The sequence below is a fragment of the Trachinotus anak genome, unplaced genomic scaffold (assembly GCF_046630095.1).
Source record: "Trachinotus anak isolate AG129_WGS33_773 ecotype Australia unplaced genomic scaffold, CSIRO_AGI_Tana_v1 ptg000008l, whole genome shotgun sequence".
Classification (NCBI taxonomy): domain Eukaryota; kingdom Metazoa; phylum Chordata; class Actinopteri; order Carangiformes; family Carangidae; genus Trachinotus; species Trachinotus anak.
In genome coordinates, this window is record NW_027273859.1 from 14,005,696 (window position 1) to 14,033,615 (window position 27,920).

At 39.4% G+C, this 27,920-nt stretch overlaps 1 protein-coding gene across 4 annotated transcripts; it reads right to left on the minus strand.

The window, feature by feature from the left end:
• Positions 1-8,119: 8,119 nt before the first annotated feature.
• lnpep (leucyl/cystinyl aminopeptidase) lies at positions 8,120-27,767 on the minus strand. Of its 4 annotated transcripts, none has more exons than XM_071482785.1 (22): positions 27,339-27,767; positions 24,901-24,995; positions 23,930-24,132; positions 22,837-22,948; positions 22,436-22,693; positions 22,107-22,300; positions 21,809-21,947; positions 20,987-21,121; positions 20,766-20,886; positions 20,488-20,639; positions 20,287-20,400; positions 20,059-20,190; positions 19,766-19,900; positions 18,801-18,961; positions 18,589-18,677; positions 17,089-17,272; positions 16,488-16,644; positions 14,145-14,329; positions 13,745-13,906; positions 10,979-11,119; positions 10,780-10,861; positions 8,120-10,608 (listed from the first exon to the last, which is right to left on the minus strand). In XM_071482785.1, exons 1-22 carry the CDS (start codon positions 27,364-27,366, stop codon positions 10,477-10,479), a joined length of 3,111 nt encoding a protein of 1,036 aa, XP_071338886.1. In that variant the 5' UTR covers positions 27,367-27,767; the 3' UTR covers positions 8,120-10,476. The 4 variants fall into 4 exon arrangements, with proteins under 4 accessions (XP_071338886.1, XP_071338887.1, XP_071338885.1 ...); XM_071482786.1 differs by having other exon boundaries at positions 22,107-22,297; positions 27,339-27,757; XM_071482784.1 differs by having other exon boundaries at positions 20,488-20,886; positions 22,107-22,297; positions 27,339-27,506.
• Positions 27,768-27,920: the final 153 nt, after the last annotated feature.

Consider the following 27,920-nt stretch of genomic DNA (forward strand, 5'->3'; position numbering starts at 1 on the left):
CATCACTGTGGCTCCTTTACAAACTGTTTGTTCATTTTTTGAAAATTTTCTGGCCAAATCTTACACATTGCACCTTTAATTAAAGAAACCTTTTCAGAGGTTCTGTGCGACAACAAGTAACACCCTCAGCTAAGGAGATCTATCTATCTATCCTTTAGTGTCATACTTAAATAGAAAACTGAAGGTGTTTTGTGCAACTTTACTGTATGTTGTGATGAAAACAGTTAAATTCAGATGGCACTGTGTATGCAACAACATTGCTCTACCTTTCGGTTTGAGCTGCTCTCCACCTTGTCTCATGGTAAGAAAACCAAACAATACTTAGACTTTGTACTGTGTTTTGTAGACTTAAAAAAATCCACTCAGTAACATGTGACCTTCAAAAATAGATCAGTAAACGTCACCTTCAAAATGAGATCCGTGCATTTGTCAGTCTCCCTGGTCTGGTGACGCTATTTCGATTGTTCAATGAGCCTCCAACATTCCAGCGCTTAATGGAGCGTGTGCTGGATGCTGGTTGCTTGTATGATATGACCTACAGTGATCCAAGAGCCTGGTATGTTCAACAGATTAAAGTTTTAAGTGACAGAACCATGAGCAGCTGTCGATGAATCTGTCAGAATTACAGTTTGCCAAAGCCATAGTTACACAACACTTTTATTTTTGTATATATCCAGTTTGGGATATATATACAAAAATTCAGTAAATTATTAGACTGGATAATTAATTAGACTAAATAATTAGAATTAATGCTCATTTGAAATACACAAAAAAGTCTCATTATTGAATAGCCGCACCTTGTAGATTGTGTGTAACAACACATCAACAACCCTGGTCCTGCCAAACATTGTATAACATCTTTGGCTTGTATCACACATAATTAGTAAGTATTAAATTAGATAGGAACATGAAAGAATTGGAACTGTGAGATGCCTTTTGCAATTCTGTTTGGCCAAGGGCCAAGCTGGTGTGTGCCCTCAGGCCCGTACAGTGGAAGGTGGCCCATGGATACTTTCTCAATCTTTCTCAATCTGTATGACACAATTATTCTGGGTGTGCCTTAATAAAGCTTTAACAAAAGGTAAGACTGACCCACTGAAGCCTTTTGGCATGTCCCTCATGGCAAAGCTAAAACATAAAATGAAACTAGAAATCCAAGCCAATAGGCTAGTCTAAAATCAATTTAAAAAAAAAAAAAAAAAAAAAAAAAGTGCGCTTACCTTGCTAGGATCAACACAAGTTCCCCTTTGGCTTTAACTTGATTTAAATAAATAGCCTCACAACCTTTGTTACCTCTGGGTTCTGATCAAAGGTGACACATTGTGGAATGATCATGCAGACAAGAAGCAATTTTGCTGTGTAGTCTCCTCCTAACGCAGACATTGTCAATCTATGCACGATATCACCTGACTTCCTCCTTTGCTCTTGTCATAATTACTATAAATAGCACCTAAGACTAAACATTTTAATAAACTGCTTGCACAGACGACCTGTGGAGTCGTTTTTTACAGTCTCCTAAGTTCGGTTGAGCAAGGCAAAGTAATAAAGAATAAAGATAAATTATTAATTTTCGGACACTTCTAAAAATGGGATAATGTTTTTCCTAATTATCGCTGTGGGTTATTGTCACTTTGCATTGAAAGGTCTCAGGCCATTATATTGGGTCATACATATGTTAAAATGCATTTGAAAATTATGAAATAAGATACCTGCCATGCCTTAGCAGCAACTGCTCTGCTGATTGATGAACTATTGCAGGCTCTGCAGAATTTTGATGCAGACATAGGGTCAGATGTGTCCCCACCAGTGATCTTAACACAGATTAGAACTGCAATTTTACTGACCAGATGTCTGAAGTACTTATTACGAGTACTTTCCTTACAGTTTCCTTACATTTACATTTAAATGTACTTTAAATGTACAGCACAAAAATGCTGACGGTTTGACATGAAATGTTTTCTGGGTAGACGTCTTTCAAGCTTTTAAGGGAGTGTATGGCTGATTCAGAGGCCACCAAGCAGCTGGGAAAAGATGTCAGTAAATGTTCTACACACTAATAGCTTGGGCCTCAAGCTCATTAAATGGCTTTTCCATTAATATCAGTCCATTATATTTTCCCCCAAGCCTTCACCAACTAGTTTCAGGTTAAGATTTTGTTTTTGTGTACACACATTTCGCTGAGGGTATCCATTCCCTGCAATCATTAACAATAACAGACTCATATTTTATTTTAGCTTTTAGTTTATTTGCATGCATGGACAACTAGAGCACATACACTATTCTGCACCTGCCATCTCACAGATGTAAGCAAGTCAAGCTGGTGTCCTTCAGCATGGAAACCTCCCCTTTTGCATTTATGGTAAATCATAGAAACCTGTTCTAACTCTGACAATATGCTATCAAAAACCTAATCATTACAAGCTCTTCATGTGATCACAAAACAAACTCAAAAGCACATGGTTTTCACAGTTCTAGAAAATGTAACAGGTTGGAAATATGAGGTTAATTAACCCTAACCTTTCTAGAAGATTGCAAGTGTGTGAGATACAGTATGAAGATAAGTTGTAGAGAAGATCAGATAATTGTACCCACATCAAGCCAGACACAACAATTTGCCAGACACAACAATTTGCGGGTTTGCTTAGAGAACTAAATTACAAAACTGTCTTCCAGCTCTGACTTTGAGGAACTGAATATATTACGTTTATCAGACAAGCGCAATCAGTTTTCTGTTGAATGTGTATGTTCCTACATAGCAGTGTGGCACATTTTTGACCCCATTCAGCCTTACACCAAACACCATAATTGTTTGAGCTGAGACAGTCTTACACCCCTTTTATAATGATGCGACACCTTTGCAACACATCATTCAAACTACCTCATGCAGCTTTACAAAAAAATCTTCATCCCCGTGAAAATCTTCATTGCCCATGCAGATATGACCTGAAGTAACTGCCGTCTAAACGGCTTTGATGGTGTCTTTATACAGTGTTCCCATCCTAACATCTCTGTAGCGTGCAGGTTAACACACAATCTGACACACCTTATCACACTGATTATCTAAAGGCTACTTTTGTAAAAATGCTAATACTAAAACTGATAGGTCAGAAAGATTAAAACTTGGCCATTTTAGATTAGATTATGTGTAATTACCTAAACAGCAACTTTAAAATGGCCAAAAATGCAAAATTCAATTATTTTCCAGATAAAAATAACTTCACAACTAAAGTCCTATATCAAGTGTATTTTAAACAACAAAAAATGTTTCTGAGCAGAATTCTTGACTGTGACACCCAAAATGGTGACTATATCATTGTGGGTTAACTTGTAAGGATGAAGGTACCTGCACCTCCAATCACCAGTGTGTCCTCCAGCACTAACTCTAACCCTAACCCATGTCATTTATGTCTGCATGTAGCCTTCAACAAGTTCCAGGAAGCCTTTCAGTCCTTTTCATCATCATCATCATCGTCATCATCTTATCTCACTGCTCACCTGCTGCTTACATTTCCTCATTTGAAGACTTCACCCACAATTCTTTGCATATCAGTTTCACTGATCATTTTACGCAATGTGTAATCTCACTAAATCAAAAACGGGTTATTTCGATCTGATTCCCGCTGAGGTAAAGCTGCTGATGCTGGTGGCTGTGACTGTAAAAACGCTCTGCTGATAGTGTCGATCTGACCCCTCCGTTTCGCAGGGCTGCATAGCTGAAATGGTTGTTGTGCTTCCAGCAAAGGTTGTGACTCAATGGGGTCAAGCACGAGTCTGACTGATGATAGATTGGTGGACTGGGTTTGTGTCACACAACAGTGGGGTCAATGTGAATTTAGCATCTTCATAGCATAGGAGTGGTGATCCAAGACCTGCTAGCATTTTAATTCTTTATAGTGTATATGGTCATGTGACCTGATAATGACCCTCATTCAGCCTCTGTGTACGTGCCCAGGGCTCTTTGTAACACGTGAAAGCTAAAGTCATGTGATGTGGCCTGATGCAGTGATCTTATCTGCTTTCTTACCATTTCTGCTTTTCAGTCTCCTGCCCTTATACTCTTATGACTTTAAGACATCCTGCATAGCTACATTCTACACAAGCAAGCAAAGAGGACTTAAATCTGCAGCTGCAAAGATGAAAAAATGTTGAGCATACACTAGAGGTGTAGCCTTATTGTAAATAAGCTTATTTGTTGTTGAGACTTGCCAGATGGGACAATTAATGTTTTATGGGGACAATAATACTGAAATAAATTGGCATATTGCATGTTTTAGTACATGATATTGATCTGAAAGCCACAGTTGCTGGTTTCTTTGGATTTTATGTGCAGAACATTTCATGAGCTCAAAAATAATAATGCCTAATTAAAGTTAAACTGGCCATCAGTTTACCGAGTATTTTTGTTCAGCTACAACATTAAATTGCTGCTTACAGGTGAGGTATATATAGTATTGGTGGGGGTGTACTGTAAGATCTTGTATTTATCATACCAAATAGATTTATTCTATGAGATATGTCATTTTACTGGATATTTAGGGTGCCTTTTTGACATCTCGCTTGATCAAAACTGGCCTACTAGATTAATTGTGGCTAATTTACAGTTATCTTTCCATTTTGATCAATGAAGATTGTCCCTGTCAAAAGAAAACGTATAAAATAAGTGTAATTCTGAAAGGGAATGCTTAACGTGCCATCATAAATTAATACAATAATGCAAAAACACAACACTTACTTTTGACACTTCAGTACATGTTGAATACTTCAACACTTTTACTCAAATAAAATTTTGAATGCATGACTTACTTTTTAATGAAGTATTATTCCATTGCAGCATTGATAATTTTACTTAAGTAAAAGACTTAAGCACTTTTTCCATCTGTGGTAGTGGGACCCACTAATACTCCTATATTGAGAACATACTGAAAACATGTGGAGGTTCAGCACACAGAAGCAAACTTATGTAGATTTTTGAGCCATGTGACATGATTAATATCTTAAGCAGTGCAAGGAAACTTCTAGAAAGTTACACCTGAGCGCTTGTGGAATGAGGACAAGCTGCAGTTGTCGTCTCCTCTTTCGAGCCACACTGTGACATCAAGAGTGTTTATCCACGTTCACATCTCTCAGCAACAACTGCACCCACGAATGCAAAAACACATATATGCACATGTCATTACCGGTGAGTATAACCGCCTTGTAGAAACCATACGTGACCGACAAAGCATAATTATATGTTTTTGTTTTGTACCTGCTAATCTGTTGAAATTGTATGTTTTCTGCCTCACATGCTGCTGCACACATGCTGAGTCTACAGGCATGTTGGCGGTTTAGGCGCAACAGTGCTTTCAGTAAGATGCCAACACAATAACACGCTACTATGCTGATGTGAAGCAATTAATGTTCAGCATGTTCATTATCCTAGTTTAGTATGTGAGCATGCTAAGGTTTGCTAATTAGCACAAAACAAAAAATGTGTCATTAATTTGCAAGACCAAATAAAATTTTGACCAGATGTTGGAGCTGGACAAAAAGTCACATCATCAAAGTCATTACAGTTAATCCTGAGGGGAAGATGAATGTCTGTCGTCTTGGCCATTCATAGCTATTGACACATTGCACTTAAAACCACGAATGTTAACCTTGTGATGGCGGTACAGTCAGGTGATCACCAAAGTCAGTACGATTCATCCTCTGGAGACCATGAATGCCAATACAAAATTTAATCCAATAGTATTTGTAATTTCAGTTCATAGTGGGAGACATGTTGTTTCATGTGTTGCTGCAAAAAGATATGTAATAACTGGAGTGGATGGAACAGGTGTCATCTTTTTGTCATTCAGATTCATGAGTTGACTTAGGAGAAATGTCCGTGTTAACTGAGTTGAAAATGCCAGAGAGAAACTATTTATGACTTTCCTCTTTTAATGTGATTATTAAGATGTGTGAGAGTTGAAAGGTACGTCTGTAATGAATGGTGTAAACCCTCAGGCCTTGCATTCCCACTGACTGAATTGAAGGAGTGGACCAACAAGCCAATGAGCTGTCATGACATCTGTGCCTCTGGCAAGGTACAAAAAAGTTCATCACCTCCAGATGAGCAGAGCTGTAATAAATTATTCAAAGGTTCAGTTTTAAAAGGATGTACACTAACATTACACGAGACAAACATGGGAGCTGTGGCAGACATTTTAACAATCACAAGTTATCTTTAAAAGCTTTCTATAAGTAAATATACACTACAAGGGCTCAACCTGTCTTTATGATGTGATCTGAACACTCAAATTAACAGGTGATTATAGGATGTATGTATCTAATGTGTGATATGATAAAAATATTTGCACATATCACAATATATTATTACATAATATATTATATACAAGATATATATTATTATATATCTTGTATTAATATATTTTAATACAAGTAATAAAAAAACCCACAATAACAAATGCTGAAAAATCAAAGACAGTGGTTGCGAAGTTCTAAATAACATGAATAATATGATCTGACTGTCTCATCGTGGCCGTGTCTCATCAGCTGCTTCAACTCTGTACCTCAGCTGTAATGTGATGTAAATCCTAAAAAAATGAAATTAATGTTAAAAACAATGACAGAAGACCACAAAAATTCCACTACATGGTCATCATTAATTGCAGTAAATGACACTGTTGGACCATGGGATCACACCTTTACACACCTTTATCACAAATTGTTTAAGGCCCATGTGGTATCTGTGTCTGGTCTCACACACCATCTTCATTAATTACACTGAGTTTGGATTACTTATTTTATTTCAATACAAAGTCCTCAGTTGTCTTTATACCTTATACGCTTGGGATGTTTGGCCAAGAAAGAAAGCATGAGGGTGAAAATACTGCCTGTGTGATGTGTTCCAGCTGTCTGGCACTCGGCCAAAACAATTCTTCAAGGCACAAAACAGACAGACTGTCTAAAACACACACACACAATACACACACACAGAGGGAACACTTTGCCAAAGTGGACTGGATTAAAATGCACAAAAACCTGCAGCTGTTTAACATGAAAAATCACTTTAATAGCTGGACTTAAGGCCTCATTTTGTTTTGCAGACTTGACATAAAATAGTGTCTTCAACTCCTTTTATAATATCATTCCCCAGAACATCCCTAAAGTATAAATGAATCATTTAAAGTCATTTACATCCAAGTAATACCTCAAACTTCAAGAACATGAATAAGAGCCAAAATGCAATGTTTCCAGAAGAGCTAGAAAGACCTCTAGTGCTTCGACTGAGAATTGGGTAACAGCCATTTAACTATAACTGCATGCAAAATATCAACATTATTTTCAGACAGTGTCCTCTCAGTATTGTGATCTTGGTGTCTTACTTAATTTCTGCTATCAGATATGACAAGCATTGATCATGTTGGTTGAGGGAGAATCAGTTATCAGTCTGTTTGGTTCAAGTTATGTTTTTGTTGTATCTTGTCCTTTTAAGGTTTTTATTTTGATGGGTACATGGGTTGGCTCAGTGGGAAATCTATGTCCCACTCTTGTGGTCTTACAGACTCTTGTAAGCACATTGATCTAAATAATTGCGCTGCATTTGCCACATTTTACTGATACAGCAGCATCCAGTTTCTACCACACAGCATTTTGTTCTTGTCTAAGTTCAAGGCTGTTCCTGCTTTTGTTTCTTCGTGTTTGTCCTGGGACTGTTTCTCGTGACATTTTATTAGGTTGCTTAGCTTTTAGAACTGTCTGAGCAGCAACATGTATTTTCCACTTTCTAGTAAGTGAGCTTACCTGCTTTAGCTAAACTCCCAATAGTTGTTTTAAATCCTTCCTCAAATCAGTCCTTGTCACTGACTCCGAACTACCAACCAAACGAATCGACCTTTTCAAAAAATAGTGTATCTAAACAGAATTTGGATGCAGCTTACCTTCATTTGAACCAACTCCATTTAACAAAGTTTTGTTTTAGCAAACATTTCAAAATTATTTGAAAAGCCAATAGGGACTTAATTTTGTGTCGATCAGTGACAGAAAACCAACACGTCTATTTTGAATTAAGGTCGACAACGTGGGGAGGTCTGGTAGACTGAGTATATGTAGAGCCATAAAAGAGAAAATCAAATATTTTCAGAAAACAACTTTATTTATATTTTGTTCACATGAAGAGCAACTCAGTTTTTAAAAAGCGATCGCAGCATTTCACCCCAGTGCAAGAACAAACACAATCTGATGGGCTTTACTGCACATGTGGTACCCAATATAATTCTCTTATCACTGATTCAACACCTTTGACTGGACCCTTAAAAACACCTGTATCTGAGAATTTACTACAACTAACTTATCATGGACCTGTTATTTTCTAACCATATGGTGGGAAAACAGCGTCACCCTCCTGATAAAGCTGAACTGAAGTGATTCCTGGCAGCAGGAAAATGTCTCAGCTGATAATACTGTTCCATAAGCCAGACTATAAAAGTATCAGATGTGCATTTAGAAGCGTATTCTTCAATGTCAGTTAAACACATTATCACCATCTGTGAAACTATGATGAACTGCATGGAGTAAGTCAATGGAAATACTGCAGAGAATCTGTAGACAGGTCTAACCCACAATATTCGTCAGTAGTTTTTCAATTCTCTGTGCTGAGGTTCACTTAGTAGACTCTGATACTGTGCAGACAACCTGACTGACCAATAGGAGTCACTAGTGCAGAGATAAGCACATCATCTCACACCCACTTCGCATCTATGCACAGGGAGGTACCGTTACTGGTGTTTGTATTCTTTTCATGAACTTGAAAATTCCTGCAAGCACAGTTTTTACATAAATGACACAAAGAGACTTCAAACAATAATATGACAACCAAAATCAAGAGATACAAGCATGATGAAGATAACGAGGATGTCTAAAGCAAAATCAACTCTTCTGTTGGAGGTCGGTTAATTTAGATATCAGAGATGAGGTTAATTACTACCACTTTAGATATAGCTCAGTTTGGGTGTATAGCTGTGCTTAAATAACATCTTGCAGTTGGGGAACTATGTAAAGACACTCTCTCAATAAATAGCTTGGCTACGCCGCTGGCTAACATTGGAGTAACTTTAAACCTTCTGCATTTTTATTTGGATGATGAGTAACAGCTTGCTGGACAGATTAATCATGCCCAATATAGATGTTCTATACACTTTGTATCGTCAATATGCACATTAGCCCTTAAAACACAAACATTCATCAGCTAGGGACCTCCTCGTGGTGGTCTAAATCAGGAAATACAGTAAAAAGTATTTGACCAAGAGTCTTGATCAATTCTATGTATACATTTCCCCTTTACACTATATACACACACAACCGAAAGCAAATCCTTAAATGTTAAAAGTCATGATGTTTGAAACAGTACATCCAAAATCACAGGGAAAAAAGTTGTAGGGCTGAGCATATTTACATTATAATTACAAGTTTACAATCAGACAGGGTTAAAGAATGAGTCTGTACAGTGACTACACTGCACGCACAAAAGCAAAAAAAAGTTGTTGATCAGAGCTAAACTGGGGTGATGACTGTGAAAGAAAGAAAGAAAGAAAGAAAGAAAGAAAGAAAGAAAAAGAAAGAAAGAATGAACATTTGGCTCCAGTGTGCACTGCCTGCTCTCACCTAAGACACATTGGTTGATTTAAACCTGCACTGCTGTGCAGTACGCCATCTACTGTACACAGTGGGAAGGTTTTTCAGTACATTCAAGTGATGCTGACACAAGATTGGTACTTCAAGCTATCAAACAATCGACCAATCTACTAGTCAAACCATGACTAATGTAGTAAATGCTCCGGGTTGCATGAATAATTAGAGTAAAGATTGAAACGCAGCTACCATTTCTATACATGACACAGCGATACAAGGTTAGTTTATTTCGAAGAATACTAACATCGCTCAAGTACTGTAATGTCAACTTCTCATTGCTGAGGAATCCCTGACAACTGTATCTACATTTATTTGACAAAAAGTCCAGGACTGACTGAACGTACATACACAAACAGTAACAGTGACATTCTTCATACTTACTCTTTTTGAAGTGGCCATTATACAGCTCATACAATTAAGTGCCTGAGAGCAAGCTGAGTGAAAGAAATGTAGGTGAAGCATGATTGTCTGCTCAGGCATGAGGTTCATATGAGAGCTGCAGAGGAGAGGTTTGGTCGACAGCATAAAGTGTGAGGAGTGTGTGTTTGCATCTGACAACTCCCTGTCAGATACACAATCAGAGCCACCCTGAGCTAGCAAATACAACTTACGGGACCAATCTCAGAAAATCAAACACCTTGTCCACCTAGGTAGAGGACAACCTCTGGCTTTGTTTAATACTCTGGACTGAATAAAGGGAGTTAGGAAACACAGTCCTACAATAGTGCAAACACTGCTGTTGTCTTGACAACATGCCCCAGTTGCCTGTTAGCGGGGCAGAGACCAGATGGAGTTCCTGTATTAGAGCCATTTTCGGAGTGTAGGCAGGTTCTTCTCCATCCAGCGCTGATTCAGCCTGATGGTTTCGAAAGCTTCCTGCACGCTCCTCATCTGAGAGCCACGCTCCTTCAGACTGGAGAAGAAACCCTGTACCTGCACAACACACAAAAACACACATTGAGATGTTTGCCAGATCAGAGTTGAAGTACAGTAAAACAATAAAGAGCATTCTGCAAACAGTTACTGTCTCCCCAGAAACGATTGTACAGCACCTCAAATACACTGCAGCATTAATGTATTATATCAGCAGAAGAAAAAACATACTTGATCAAGGTGTGCCTGTGTGGAGAACTGGGAGGTGGCAGATTTGATGATTGTCTGGATGGCAAAGGAGCCCACAGGGAACCTATTGTAAAAAGAACACAACAATACTGATGTCATTTCATCTTTTCATTTTTATGTGAAATAATCCCAATGTATAATTGCAGTGATAACGTGTATGAAGCTGACAGAAAACACTTACTTCTCTATGAGTCGGTCCCAGTTCTCTTGCACAAAATCCCAGGCAAACAAGTAGCCGGCAAAGCCGTTACACACAGTGGTGATGACCAAAGGCAGCTCCTGTGTCTGAACGATATCCCCGTTTAGACCTGACTTGAGAATCCTAGACAGACCAAAATAAGAGCTGTGTTTAAATGTTCTTCAGTGCCTAAACAACACTGAAACTACCCTCACTTCATTACCATTACTTCCATATAGAATGTGAATAAATGATTTGCCAAACCCTTCAATCACTCACTGTTATAATACAAAAAGTTTTCAGAAAAACACAATCTGGGTCCTATCTTACATCTAGCACATAGCAAAACGTTGTCATTTAGCAAATAGCAAATACACTGGGCATAATTGTTTTAAAATTAGGTGTGGTCAGGGGCATTGTTGGCACATCTTGAGGCAGTGGAAAGTAATTGCATGACTGACCAGCAAAAACCTGGTCTCAAGTCAATGGAGCTATATATTTCACTATTATTGTAAGGGTACATTATTAATACAGTCACATGTGCCTAGATAGGCTGATGGGTGCACAACATGCATACACGTGCACAAGCAGAGTGTCCTGAAAATGTTCTTCAGACGGTAGAAGCATTCTGTGTGGCATTTTGTGTCGTATAATATTGCCATACGTCATGGATGTGTCTTGGACATAAACAAAGCTCTGCAGAGAAGCGTTCTTTTTTACTACCTGGTAAATCCACCACAGTATTTTTCATTCATCACCTAGACTAAATTTGTCCCACCAGTTTCAAATAAACAGAAAATGTATTTACACTTCTTATAATATAACATAAAAGATGTCTAATGTTGGGATTTCTGCCGTTGGTTCTTTGTAGAGCTGTGCACAGCGCATTGATTCGCTCAGCCCTTCCTTGCCCCTCGGGGCGCACAGAGCGTGCTACATGCATGTGCCAGGTCTGGGTTCACTGCCCAGTCAAAATATGTAATCAACTCACCACAAATATTAAATAATTCTGAGTAAAACACTGCACCGCTGTATTAGCAATCTGCCAAAGTGCAAGCACATCTGACTTTTAAAGGGAATGGGAGATACCCAAAAAGATCCTCATGAATAATTTAGAGACTGAGTACAACCCTTCTGAACCATGCACCTCGCACAACGAACATTTTTTACACTGTTAAAATAGCAAAAGTGGATTTGGACACACCCTAAATGCACTTGTGCCATGTACTTTGGACTGTTAAAATAGAGCCCTTAGAGAACAGTAGATTAAAATATCCAAATTCCAATTTAGAGTCAGCATGAGGAAAACTTTTTCATGACTTGACTTACCTATCTGTAATTTAGTAAATGTCATTCTTGGCACTCACTGAAAGTCACTCTGGATGAGAATGTCATCAAATGTGTAAAACTGGATACTAACTCAGACTAGATCAATAAACTGGCCATTCAAATATATCAGCTGATATACACAGATCAGCCATAACATTATGAATAACACTGATTATCTCATTAGAATGGCACCTGGCAGTGGGTGGGATATTTTAGTCAGCAAGCGAACAGTTGATGTGTTGGAAGCAGAAAAAATGGGCAAGTGGAAGGATTTGAGCAAGGGCCAAATTGTGATGGCTAGACGACTGGGTCAGAGCATCTCCAAAACTGCAGCTCTTATGGGATGTTACCGGACTGCAGTGGTCAGGACCTACCAAAAGTGGTCCTAGGAAGGAAAACCAGTGAACGGGCAGCCAAGGCTCATTGATGCATGCGGGGAACGAGAATGGTTTGAGGAACAACAAGTTCGAGGTGTTGACTTGGCCTCCAAATTCTCCAGATCTCAATCCAATCGTGCATCTGTGGGATGTGCTGTCCGATCCATGGAGGCCTCACCTCGCAACTTGCAGGACTTAAAGGATCTGTTACTGACAACTTGGTGCCAGACACCACAGCATACCTTCAGAGGTATAGTGGAGTCCATGCCTCAACAGGTCAGGGCTGTTTTGGCGGCCTACTCAATATTAGGCAGGTGGTCATAATGTTATGGCTGATTGGTTTATATGTATCAGTGTTTAAGTCAGCAAATAACTTACAAGTAATTACAGAACAAAAAAAAAAAGGTAGGTTTTAGGTTACTTAAAAACAATGTGTCCACGATGTAGTTTGTCCAACAGAGAGCAATGACAAGTTGAACTTTCTATAGTAAAATGTCCCATTCATCAAGTATCACAGACACAATTAAAAAACAACCCTAAATCAAAATCGAAGGGGTCCTTTCCAAGATCTGCCTCAAAAAATCCAGTATCATCTGGGTAATGTATAATATAGAAATATGATGATGAGGGTGACACTGAAGTATGGGAAACTTTGTGTGTGTCAAACATTGGACGAGGTGGAAATCTCGAGGTATGTTGTGGTCAAGTTTGGGTTTTTTTGACATTTAATTTACCATGAAATTTTGTTTGGGAAGTGTTGGTAGGATTTTGCTTCTGATGTAGACGCACTGTTTTGTGAACTTGCATTAGTAAGCAGCCTGCTTCGTCCACTCTATGTACAAACCAAAGCATAGTGCAGGTGGACTGGACTTGTACTGAACTGACAGTGAACACGCATTAACATTAAAAACACTGCTGTTCTGCTGGGTCCAAATGAAACTGACTTGTTAAGACTACAATATATGTATGTTAATCAAATCATGAATGAGGAAGAAAGGATGTTGCTGCTTGATCTGGCCAGACACACACACACACTAACACACACACATACACAAACACTTACCATACTAAACGACGTGCGTTCTGAGTGGATGCTAGGCCCTGTAGCATTTTTCGCTTCTCTGCATCATAGGTGGCATGTCCGTACATGGTGAGCAAAGAGTCCCAATCATCTCCTGACTGAGCAGCCACAGTGAATACAACTCGCTGCAGATCGCCTGGTATCCTACAGAAATAGATATGGAAGGAATAAATATGCATGACATATTTTACAACTGCTCCAAATGTCAGTTTTACTCGCACAGCTCAAATGCCAGGTACCAATTAAATGAAGTTACAGCCCCCTGCACCCCTATTAAAGATAATTTCTCCCTAAAAAGATATGTGCCCTATACTGCTCACCCTGTTGTTACAATGACTCAGACCAGGATAAGAAAAATAAAAGTTTCTTGTGCTTTACGTACCGTGAAGTGCCATTGGACTCAACATACTGTTTGAACAGGGCTTTGGCTTGTTGAGTGCAGTTTTCTACATTCAGACTACAGGCCATCTCCAGCAGGGCTGAGCGCAACTCCTGTTTAGACACACTCTCCTCCTCTCCCCATGTCTGACTGTCCATTAGAGAACCAAATTGATGCAGAATATAATTCTGTATGTAAAAAAAAAAAAAAAAAAATCACAGATTATTAACTAACATTAGTACACAAACACTAAACACAGGTAACGGGCTCATTTCATGTTGCCAATTGGCACAAAATGCAGTGCTGCAAAAGTGAACTGGTGTTTTCCTGCGGAGCACTGAGGTCATTCCCTCAACTGCCCAACTTTGGTGACTCCCCATGTGCCGCTGCGGGAGGAGGGAGGAGGGGTGCAGAAGAGGGTGTGGTGACACATATCCAGCAGTGCACAGCAATCTTGGTGCCAAGAATTAGTGTGTTTTGCACTGTCCATTGCCCATCTGCTCAGAGCAGGTCAACAGCTCAACACACTTTCACTTAATTCACTGAAATCACACACATACAAACCTTCTTAAAATCACACAACCCTTTTTATTTACGCTTTGCTCATATTTCCACTTTTATTTTCCATTTTCCAACCAGGTGACATATGATCATGCGGACAAAAAATGTTTTTTATTTGTCAGGCAATAATCAATAATGGCACCTAGACAGAATAGAGAATGAGTGATGAGGTCTGTAATCACTGACATAAGTAGGTAGTCGTTACTAATGGCCTCTACTGTGGTGAGTCTCTTGACAGCCATCTGAAAGTAGGTAATCTGCTCCAGCAGCAGTCTCTAACAGGAGTAATGTTGTCACTGTCAAGCCACAATTACAAACGGCAGATCCACTGGTTAAATTTTGTGCAACCAGCACCAGACATTTTTAAAATAACCACAGAAACCTCAGTGCTTCTGTGAACACTAAACTTGTAGTTTTGATTAATTATCCTACAGTTTCTACTGCAGCAGATGTGCTGGAGAGTGACACATTGAAAACAGTTCATACAGTTCTGTGAAAAATGTTGTCTCTGTTCCTTTCTCCTTCCCCAGTGCCTCAATCCAAAACAAAAATAAAAAACTACAATAAAGAAAGAAATACAATATGACAAAACTAGACCACATTTTAAATTCTACTTTCATTGTACATATGGCACTATGGTGGTAGGTTGTGGATCATTGTGAGATAAACTGGTGCACAAGTAGGCACAGGATGATGGTAATTTCTTCAAGATAAGAGAAAAGCTCTCTATGGGGTTCTCAAACTGTGAGAGATGGGGAGAGTCTTGTGTTTAAAGGGGAAGAAAGTAGTGAATGAGATTAGCCATGACTGTCTCAACCTCTAATATTTACAAGTGTGCAGCAGGTGCACCACAAACCTGGCACTGCATTGACAGGTTCATGAAAAGAGGGCTAAAACAATTTCAAGAAGACTTAATCTTACAAACTGACAGACATTAATTTTTTTGACTTACAATACCTGTAACTAAAATCTTAAATTCTTAAATGAAATCAAATCAGATATGAAAATGTGTTTAGAAAGAGTTTAGAATTAATCAGATATTTACACTGAAAAAAATGTGTAATTTGAAGTGTTTAAGTTGAAGATATGATAACGTTTCATGTGCATTTTGTGGTATTAAGCCAGTGAGATTTGTATTACACTAATGAAGTTGATTTAATGTTAGTAAGAAAGACATCAGTTATGGGTAATGTGAAAAGAATTACTTCTGATTTAAATTCAAGGACTTTTGAGTTTGCTTTCTGGTCACATTTGGTAAAATTCAAGAACTCAAGAAATTATATTGTTAAGGCTTAATTCTTACTGCTTAAACTTTACTGCTTTTATGTTATTTTACCAACTCTTCAACATCATTTAAACTGTCATGACAAATTCCAACATTTTACTTTGAGCACTTCATTGACCATGCATTCATTTTCAAAAATGTATTTTAATTTGATCAAATATACAAACTTGAAAATTGAAACGTGAAAATTGTTATGTGTGTGTGGTCCAGGTATTACTCACGTGCGGACCTAAATCTGTTAACACAGTTACATTACAGGACTTTCTTTGTTGGGGACAAAAAGCTAGTCCGCATTAGGTAAATCACTAAAAACTGTAAGGTGAAGACATGTTTTAAGGTTAGGGTAGATTTAGGTTAAGGCAACAGTAAGAATTAGTTAAGGTTAGTGAAATTCTAATACTGGTTAAGATTAGAGTAAGTTTCTGGGAAATGAACTTAAGTCAATGTAATGTCCTCTGAAGTCATGGAGACATGACTCTGTGTGTGTGTGTGTGTGTTACCTTCATGCGCGCCACAAGACCATGCTCCTGTCTTTTGTCAAGCAGCCCGTAGATACGATTGAGCTGTAACAAGGCCTCTGTCACTGGAGAAGTCTCTGTTTCATTGGACATGTAGTTCAACAGGCTGAGGACTCTATAGAAGGATACACGTCCCAGTCTGTTGACAATGCAGGAAAGTGAACGAGAGGGGATGTGTAAAGGGAAAGTGAAGTGCAAGAATTAGAAAATACTCCTCCACTTGTATTTCTAAAAGCAATCACTGAAAGCAATTGGAAAACTACACTGAATAATGGCCAGAAACGTGGTTTTGCTGAAGATTATAAGGTCAAAGTGAAGTGATTTTATCCCAATAGATGTGTGTGAAATGTTGTGGTTTTATGAGGTCACAGCAACCTTGACTTTTCATCACCAAATTTTTATCAGGACATCCTTGAGTGTAAGTGGATATATGTGCCATACTTCAAAAACCCCCTAAAGGCACTTCTGAGTTATTGTGTTCACGAGAATGGGACAGATGGGCAGATAACCCAAAAACATAATGTGTCTGGCCACAGCTGTCAGTAGTGTGGAGGCATAAAAAGACTTAGATTGTCTCTCATACCTGGAGAGAGCAAAGATGTTGTGTATTAGCGAGGCACGATCCTCATGTGTAAGAACACTGACATTTTTGGACAAAGCTTCTATAAGAGCATTCCAGCCTTCATCTCCATAGTCAACGATGTAGAAACCTGTGTTTCTGTAGTTCAACTTCAGCCACTTTACACTTTCTGGCAGCTTTAGAGTACCTGAAAACACACACAAAAAAAACATACACACAAAAATGTATCTTCTAACACTGCACCCAAGATTCTGAGACTTAAAGGTAGAGTAAGCCATGCAGGAGAAAGAGTTTTGATATTTGAACTGAACAGCAAAGCAAATACACCTCTCTCTCCAGTGCCCACTACCACAGCACTGACACAGTGGTGGAATCCAGAGTGTCTTGCACAGTGTGGAAGTGTGTACTCTTTCTCATAGCTGAACCAAAACAAATCTTATAATGGAAAATGTCGTCAAACAAATGATACAAAAACACAGCAGACTAAAAACTAGAGAGAATTTGTTTAGATTGTTTTTACAAAACAACACTGACAGAAGAGAGGACAAAGGGTTTTTAGATAAGGTAACAAGGAAGGTAACTTTACCTGGCATATCATTTTGAATCATGCATTAGCCAAATAAATCCACTGTGCTTGTTTTTAGGTGGTTAGGTGGTTTATGTGGTTATAAATATGATACAGCGCAAACAAAGTTTTATGCTATGATGATAGCAACCGATAGCATCTTCTTGCTACTTAAAAAAATAAAATATTTATGATGAATAAATAATAAGCTGCCATTCATAAGCATGGTTAATGTAATGCCATCGTGGCCAAAACCGTGTTTTGACCACCAATGATAATCAGTTCATATGTGAGTCTAAATGAATGCTTGTGCCAAATTCCCTCAAGGCGTTACTGAGATATCACGTTCACACAAATGGCGGACAGACAACCCAAAAACATAAGGCCTCTTGCCCTGGCAGTCGCTGGCGCAGTGGCATAAAAATTACTTTACTGTAATTTCAAAAGCATTGCACGTATCCCAAGAGCAGAACACACGAGAGAAACTTCAACATTTCTGACAGTGGCTGACTACTTTGTATGCGCCCGTGGAACAGGAGCAGCACACCGCTAGAGATCGGCACATGCCACTGAGGGGATCGCCATAAGCCACTCCACCACTACTGGCATACCATCAGCCACATTTCAATCTCCACGTCTCTCCTGCACCCTTTCACCCATCTCCTCTCTTCTGTTTCTTTCCATTCTCCTGTGCACGAGTATGAAAGCCCCCTGTTGCTGATTGGCAGGACTAGTGCTGTGTTGATAGACGCAAGTCACTTTTTTTATTTCCCCTTTACAGAGCCAGGGTTGGATAGAAACATTATTTTTTTTCCAGCACACACAGAACAGACAGCTAGTAGACCATGAGGAAATATTATCTCAATTTGTATTGTGCGTATTAGTTCACAATCGCTTACGCTACCTTTATGACAGAAGATTAATACTTTGTGTTTTACCTGTCTTGGTCTTCAGAGTGAACACCTGTCTGCACTCAGGGGCCAAACTACAGCTGTCGTTTACATACGTCACTGGAATATTCCACAGGCTAAAGAGAGTGCACAATGCAGTTATGGTTATTGTGGTGTTTTATGTAATCCATGCTTGTGTGTGTGTGTGTGTGTGTGTGTGTGTGTGTGTGTGTGTGTGTGTGTGTGGTAATGTAACCCACCTGGAAGTATGCGTGACACTGTCAGATGTGAGGAGGAAGTGCTCCTGTGTGAGGGTCACCTGCCCTCCCATGCGGCTCACAGTGACCAATGGGAAGCCTTTCTGTGATGTCCATGAGTTCATCATCTCTGACACATTCTGGTGCTGTGTTGAGACCTCAACCTGTGGACAAGAAGAGAACTCTAGAGTCTGTGCAGGCAAATCCCATGATCCTTGTCTTTTCTGTATATAAAGGTAAGGCATGAAGGTAAATGTGGGAGCAATCTGAGACTCTGCAGTTATTTTCTAAAGATTTGTGGTCTCTTCACAATATTAGCAAAGGCACAAAAACTTTATAGAAATCAGAGATTTCATCTAAACCATGTCTTTAAATAAATGAGCCAGGCCTCAGCACTCTCCATGAATTCGCCTTTGATAACTACAAAATCCACCTTTCTTGTTTTGCCATTTAATTAACTTTTTAATACTAACAGACATTTAGGAATGGTAGTATTGTTGCATACCTCCTAATGACTCATGCAAGACTAAACAGGTGAAAGTAAAGCATCAACAGAAGCAGCGGGGGCAAGTAATGAGTTGGCAGACTGCCATTAAAATGAGGGCACTTGGTGCAAGCCCTTTTGACAGTAATTATCCAATCTAATGTCTGCACCTAAAGTATCCTGTCCTCTGACTTCAACATAACATTATAAAATTATCAACTATTATCACACGTCATTTTCTGCCTTTCATGTTAATAATGTAGCTCCTGGGACACTTCTCTGTGATCCCTAATTATGTGATGACAATAACACAATGCAAAATGCAGGTGACATCAGGGAGAATAAACTTTAGCCAGATGGTTGGCTGATGGCTGACAGACTGATGTGCAGAATCCAATATAATCAGTGAAAATGGCACCAAAACACAAAAGGACACAAAAGGAGACGCACGCACACACGCACGCACGCACACACACACACACACCTGTGTCAGGCTGTTCCAGAGGTCGTTGGTGTCCGTGTTAATTCCACTGAACTGTTTTAGGTATTGAATAATACCCTTTCTGAATTGTTGATCTCCTGGCAGGGATGCATTTAGCATCAGAAGAATGGATGCACCCTGGTAGACAGAGAGGCACAAAGCAGATAGAGTGCCAACTACAGTTATAACCAAGTGTGAGGTCCAGCAGAGAAATCTCTTAGCTGGAAATGGAAGTTCAGTGAATTAATGAAAACTGTGTCTATTTTTCTGCTTACATATTATATATAAAAGTGTACCTTCTCATAGGAGACCGAGTCAAACATCTCTTCCACCTGTTCCGCCGTATTAACCTCTGTCGACACTGCGTGGGAGGAGTTTAGTGCATCTTTGTCCAAAGCTCTGAACCGCACTGCCAGGAACAAATTACCCTGCAAACAAACACAGGACTTATTGCACAGGCACACAGTGAAGCACACAACTTAATCTGCTTCAGAGTATGTGAGAATTAATTTACGAGTGCTTACAATGTCCAGCTGGGGCAACACTGTCTGCAGTGACATGTACTGCATGTAAGTGGCAAAGCCTTCATTGAGCCACAGGTCATTCCACCAGCTCATAGTTACCAGGTTTCCAAACCACTGCAAAACAACATCAGAGAAAGATTACAACCTGGATCGTTGTCATGGTCTCTGCTTCTTTCACAACACAAAGGGAGACAAAACTACCTGATGAGCGAGCTCATGTGCTATGACGGAGGCCACTACTTGTTTCTCAAGAGGAGAGGACTGTTTGCCCACCAGCAGGCTGGTCTCTCTGAAAGTAATGAGCCCCCAGTTCTCCATGGCTCCTGCCAGGAAGTCTGGGATGGCTACCAAGTCTGACAAACGAAAAGGGAGCACATTGGGGTGTGTGAAGAATGGAGAAAAGTAATAGCAATCAGAGGGAGATAAATAGCATGTAACTGTACACATTGTATGAAATGCGCAAGTGTGTGTGTACCCACCTAGTTTTTGGAGGGGGTAGTCTATTTCAAAGAAGCTATTGTAGAACTCCAGTAGTTTTGATGCTGTCTCCAGAGCGTAGTCAGTGTGCTCCTTCTTCTCTGGCACAGAGTACACAGACACCTAAAAACAAACAGATATAGATATCACATACATCCAGACAGTTCATCTGCAACTACAGAACCTCACTGAATGAGTTATACAGTATCTGTGTCAGACCTACCTGAGTTTTTGAGACATTTTTGCTAATCGGGATGAAATTAGCAACAATGAAAGCCACCAGGTAGGTGCTCATGTTGACACTGGTTTTTTCAAACTCATCTTGCATGAGGCCACCAGGAAGTTGTATAGATTTAGCCTGAAAAACACAGCATAAGTACAAGATTACAACCAACTAATGTTGGAAGTATACTCCAAAATTAAATTTGGCATGATGTCAGACGACTAGAATACAGCACTGCTACCAAATACTAATACCAAATACCAATCCAGTCTGTTATGCTTAGGAATGACTCACGTGTCCCTAAATACAGGAAGGGACATAATATAGAAAGTGAGTGACTTAACATAATGTTGTCCTGTAAATTATGGTCATCTATGTGACAAACAGGACACTGTGAAATGCAGCTGACAATGTGTTACAAGGTAAATGCTAGTAACGCAAACCTGTAAACACTAAACATCTGTGCTAACCTAGTGATGCTGAGCACAGACACTGGTACACCCTATTTCTATATTATCAAAAATAGTATTCTTAAAAAATGGTATGTTCAGCAAGATTCTTTCACAGTTTAACTTATAGAATTAAATGTGTCCCACTATTGAAACCAAATGTAATTGAAATTGGGGTCAGTTTTATGTTGGTGTTTTAACTTTGAAATTCAACTGTCAAATACTACCAGACCTTATACCAAATATTCTGTCAATGGTAGAGTGGAAAAAAAAAAGTCAACCAAAAAAATACATTGAAGAAGACATTTAGCGATTTTTTAAAACTTGGTTCCATACTGTAAAAATGAGCAGATCTTAAGCAATGTTACAGTACCTTAGGCATGTTGGAAAGAGTCATATAGTTTGGTTTTCTGTTGATTTTAATCAGGAAGGTGGCTTTGAAAGCTGGTTCATCAAAGCAAGGAAAGGCCTTTCTGGCCGACAGTGGTTCAAACTGGGTGGCAGCTAAGACTCTGTGGACAACAGGAAGATGAGCATGATTATGCTGAAAACAAAATTTAGATAAATGCAGTAAAAAGAAAAAAACAACTTCCAATTTAATTTATTTGTTCATTAATTCTTACTCTGCTGTTGTTGTGAAAATCTTAGCACAGCTAATTAGTGAAGTGTACCTTTTGTTTCCATCTTTATCAGTGTATGAGCTGTTGTAGAAACCATCATAGGTGTGAGAGAGTTTGGCAGAGTAATCCAGGGTCAAAACACAGTTCTGGCCTGTCTTCAGGTCCTCAGAGAATTTAACCGCAATCTGCTGTCTGGGTTTGTACTCCAGTACAGTCAAATCACTGGCCTCTCCATCACCCAGCTGCTAGAGAGAAATTAACAGTTAACAACTAGTTAATGTGCAACTAGTCAGGCAGACTTTGCACATTGCAGAATAACATCAAAATCATCTACACTCCATCATTGTTATCTGCACACAAACTGCCTCTTCCAATCCCACCTTAAAGGTAGCTTTGGTAATGTTGAGATTAGCCCCGTGCAGGACAATCCGGTTGGTGTTGTGAAGCACAGACATGTAAATGACACTGCGGCCAGTGAAGGTCATGTTGTCAAGGTCAGGGACCAGGGTGAGGTTGTAGCTGAGAGGACGTATGCTGCGAGGCAGCCGGAGCTGAGCCCATGGAAACAGTTCGCCATTTGTGGACACAGGGTAGACTGTCTCTACTGGAGTGGTCTTGTTTGGCTTACGGCAACCTGTCTGCAGAAGGATGGAGGGTTGGGTTCAGCCATGGAAACAGGCGTGTGATTGAGCATGACAGAGATATTGGCTTAATGCATAGAAACAGTGATTCATGTTACTGCAAAACCTACCTAAACAGAACAAGCGAATATTTTTCTTACCTTAGTAAAGGTGCATCCAGGTAAGAAGTACAGTACCATGGTCATAGAGGCCACTATCACCAGGAATAACACACATACAACCATGGTGCGGGCTGAGGGTCGTGAACATGACCTAAAACCAGCAGGAGTTTAACATTGCTTACTTACAGCACCGATGCACATTAACTTATACATGCTCTGGCAGTTTCCTCCATCTGTATCATGTGGAAACTGATGCCTGAATAGATTTTCGAAGGGTTGAGCAGGGAGTGAACTGTCTCATAAACAGCCAACAAGATAAATTGTCATTAAACTGCACACAAGTTTTAATCTCCATTACTTAGGCAGCCTGATCTTTTCAAAATGATCGTACAAACTGAGAACAAGATCAAGCTGTTTTTCTTTCTGTGCAGCAGACCTGGTGATGTTCCAGGCTCTATGTGTGAAAGGAGCTTGATATTTGAACACAGCTTTTGATATTCACAGTGTGTACAGTTGCAGTACTATGAGGCAATGTACAATTATGTCTAACAATTATCTTAACTTATACTGTACTTACCTTTAATTGTTACTTTTGTTGGTCTGAAAATACAATTAAAACTTAGCCTGAACAGTATTATTGTTACAGATGTTTTTGTCTTCACAAGTTTATAATGAATTTTGCGATGACTGTTGCATGGCATTGATATTACATTGAGATGCACTGACTTGACTTAATGTGATCAGTAATCAATGAAGATTGTGCCTCTATACTAAAGCGATTTTTGGCATCTTACTTTACATGGATTTCCCTTCTTTACTCAGAAACTGTAGGACTTGTAGTAGCAGTATCAGGAAATGTTTCTCCACAAATTTAAATGCAAGTTGTTCACCATCTGGCTCAATAAGATTTGCTATATCTCACAAAAATAACAAAAGTTCATCAGAAGTTATTTCATATGGAAGTTTTAGCAACTTGGTTAGAGTGGTTAAACAATTACAATATATTCACTTAAATTCAACATTTATATATCACCAGACTCAACAAATACTAATCATAGATGCTATTACATATGATAAAGCAGGATAACTTAGTCTGCACAAAAATGCTATCAGGCCTTGCTCTCTTTATTACCTGGGTGGAGCCTGTCTGGTGTATGGAGAAGAGTTGGATCTATGAGCAGAGCTACGGTTCATGAAGGACATGCCCAGCAGACGGGCTGAAGACTCGCAGTCCTCTTCATCCTCGTCCATGTCATTCTCTCCCAGGCCTCGCACAAGCAACCTTGAGCTACGAGGCTCAAACACCACCTCATCTGGGTCAAGAGCAGGAAATGTCTGCGGAGAGCATGCAAAAGTACAAGCTGTTATTCTCCAGTTAAACTGCGCGGTTTTTCCCATGTAATGTTAATAAGTGGATTGCTCTCCCAAGTAAATTAATTAGGTAAAATGTGGAGGAGGTGAGGAGATTGAGGGTGACAGTGGAGTAATAGAAAGTAATCAGAACAGAGAAGGTTCTAACAACAGGCCACAGATGACAAGTTAAATCACAATTAGAAATGTGGTTGATGCCAAAATAAAAATCTTGGTAATAAGGGATGCAAAGGGGGGTGAAATTTAAAGGAGGGTTTGTTGGGTGGCGTTATGATAAAGATAAGATAAAATTTGTATTACTTCTGTGGGGGAAAAGGGGCACTGCAGCTCCACAGAGAGGGATATAGATACTGTGAACATTGCGAAGACACAGCATCTTCATCGCACTTAAATAAAGTTGTTTTTTGCTAGAAGCAATTCACACAATCTTGATAACAGATAGTTGTAGCTGACAGATCTAAAAAACATATGTAGACAAGTAAAAGAACACAATGTATGTGTTGAACTGAAACTGTGCAAATAAGCATCACTGGCTTCCCACAAGTGTCAGTCATCCTCAAATTAACTGATCCGTATTGCCAATAGCTAATCTGTTAACATTAACAGATTTATAGGTGAAAGCACTTGTGGGTGGACTGGTGCAAATATCTATTTTCAGACATGCAATTTACTGAGTCTTCACTGAAGTGAAGGAATGCTTGGCTTGTATGGCATAAGATGACATGGACATACCGGAAATGCAGTGGAGTCTTTGGCCAAATCTACGACATCAGGCTCTTCTTCAAACATGCTGTTCTCAATCATGTTTCTCGGTAGGTTGGCTCGCTCTAGAACACACAGAGGAAGAGAAATCAGACAAAGGACTGTGAAAAGGGGAAGTGAGAGAGTTGTGAGAAAGAACGTGCAGTTTCCAAATTATTATTCACATTAATACACAAATGGTAAGTAAAAGCATACTGTATGTGCTGTGTTTTGGGAATTTTCAAAAGAGAGCAGTGGCAGCAAGCCACTATTCAACACAAAGGTTTGTTAATGTCACTGAATGTGCAGCTAACATGAAGCCACATTTAAAAAAGCACTGGGTTTCTTCAGTTTCCTGTTAGTAAACCTCCTGCAGTATTTCCTTGTACTTTGACCTACATAGGTTGATGCAGCTGATGCTGGTGAGGCAGCTACTCTGAGGCACTGGTATTATGAAGTCTCTTAACACAGAACTCCCCCTAATTCTTTCATGGTGCATTCATTTAACAGAAGTGATAATAAACAACAGAGAAAATGGCTTTAAAACTAGGTAAAAGCAAATATAATGAATATTGCCATGTGCCACTGCAGTTTAAAGCATGCATTGCATCTTCAGCATTATACAAAGACCAACCTCTTACAAAATCCATGTGGTTTTCAGGATGCCGTAGTAATTTTGAAACAATGAAAAGCATGTTCAACTTCCTAATTTGATAATAACAAAAGTAGCAAAATGCTACGCAGTGCATGTTTCCCATTTTGCCTTACGTTGCATTCATGCTTTCACAGGCTAAAGACAATACTTTTTCAGTCTCAGTTGGAGATGGATTTGAGTGGAAAGCACCAAGAGACAGTAAACATCTACTGAATGCATGTTGTTCACACAAACACAATGACACCATACAAAAGTGGACTTTAACTCAAAAGGAAGACAAGAGCCTAGAAATGTGAGAGGTGAATTTAGCTCTTTGTCTGTCCTGTACAGTGTTTCTTATATGACTGTATGGACTGTCACTCTGTCTCTGTCTGTACCACATTGCTGTGGTAAGACTGTCTAAAAATAGGCTTGGAGCTAAGTAGTAGGTAATGTGTAATGTCCAGAAGAGGATATGACAAAAATAAGCCCCCCCTCCCCCCAAAAAACACATTCAACTTAAATGATTGTCATATCTATTTCTAACAGCTGAGGGATATTGTTATGTTGATAGTTATTTCATACAACCAAGACGACAATGGAGAGGCAGTTGATGAAATGGTTACTGTCAAACTACAATTAGAAACCAGACTGTGAATAACCAACAACTCCTGCACTTTCTTCAAGTTTGTATATAAATGCAGTAGTGAGGCATGTTATCTGCTGACTGTGCTCTTCCTGTTTGCTGAAAACATTTATCAAGCCTAACTTAGAGTTACATAACTATAGTTATATATATACGAGTCTGACAGGTATGTTCAGTGATTCAGACCTAGTAAGAACAAAGACAACATAATGTAGACACTGAGGGTTACAACACTGTTATCTGTTGGTTGGATGGTCATGAAAAACATACGGGAGGGAAGTTTCTGCTAAGGCTTTCTCATTATTATCTAGTCAAAATGTGATTTTGAAATATGAACTTGGTCTTCTACTAAAAATCACTGCGTCAAAAAAAGAGAACCCACAAAAAACAGCACGTCAAACCGCTGTGATTTGGTCATTGCTCCTTCCAGGTCGAGAGAAACCTAAAATGAAATAACATCCAACCAGAAGACATCCCTGAGAGCTGTTATAGTGTGTGCACTGGCCTTTTTGTTTGTTTTAATAAAGCCCTGGACGCCCTGGGATCCTAACAGAGGTTATATAGCAGCTGGCTGCTGGTAGCCTGTGCTGAACGGAGCATGACTTATCAGCTCTCCACACCAAGACAAAACATGGTTATTACCAAACCAACAGGCTTAAACTGGGCAAGCAGGGCTGCTGTATTTTAGCAGACAACTTAACAGTGGTGTACCATGTTTCCGTCAGGAGTCTCAAGACAGCCATGGCTTGAGCTCTTAGTACTGTGTTACTGGCTTTGTTCAGTTCAAACAAAATCGAAACGATACATAAACTACAACATTTACAAATTCTGCTTTGTGCTTTGATGGGAACAGAAATGTTATCACGCCTCTGCAGCACTGTCAACAGACTGACAATGCGATTAAGTTAGCTTCTGAGAATCCATCAAGTGTATAAAAAAGAAACAGACAGAAAGAACAAAGAAACAAATTACACAGAAAACACAAAGGGAGTTTTCGTTGGGTTTGTCACAAGTCAAATCCACCCCTCTCAACATGTGTCCTCGGGTGAATGTCACTCCCAGACAGCTTGCAGCTAATGTCCCGTTAGTTATTAGCTGGCCCGCTGATGTTAGCTTGCTGTTACACTACCTACCATCTCCCTTCCTTACCTGTACTGTTACTGTCAAATGGATCCATGGTAGAATATCTCCAAGAGCCTCTGGCGTCCAAAACAAGGGACCTCTACACGTTTACAGCAGCTCGACAGACGTGATGTTTCTATGGCTAGCCACGACCCACCGCAGGCTATCAGACGCTCACAACAAATAGCAGCCCGCTGTCACTGCACTAACGTTAGCTACGTAGTAGCTAGCTTGGAAGGAGCCAACTTCCAACAATTTTAACTGACTGAAAGACATCCGTTCAGCTAACGTTAGCTGGCCTCCACAACTTTATCGTCCATAGCTGTTTACTTAACTAATACATGAATACGGCGAGGTTGTCCAAAATGTCAAACCTTACGATAAAAGTATGTAAACAAATCTTACTATAAAACGCTCGGCAAACTAACGAGCGAGCGAATGACACTTTCCTTCCTCCCCAACCAGTTGTTGACAACCTCCCATCAAATTACAATACTAGCACCCTATTGGACGATTCTTCTGGGGGCGGGGCCAGGGCGCCACAAGGACGACACACACTTTATTTATTTATTTTTATTTTTATTTTTTGCTATACTAATAAGCACATCC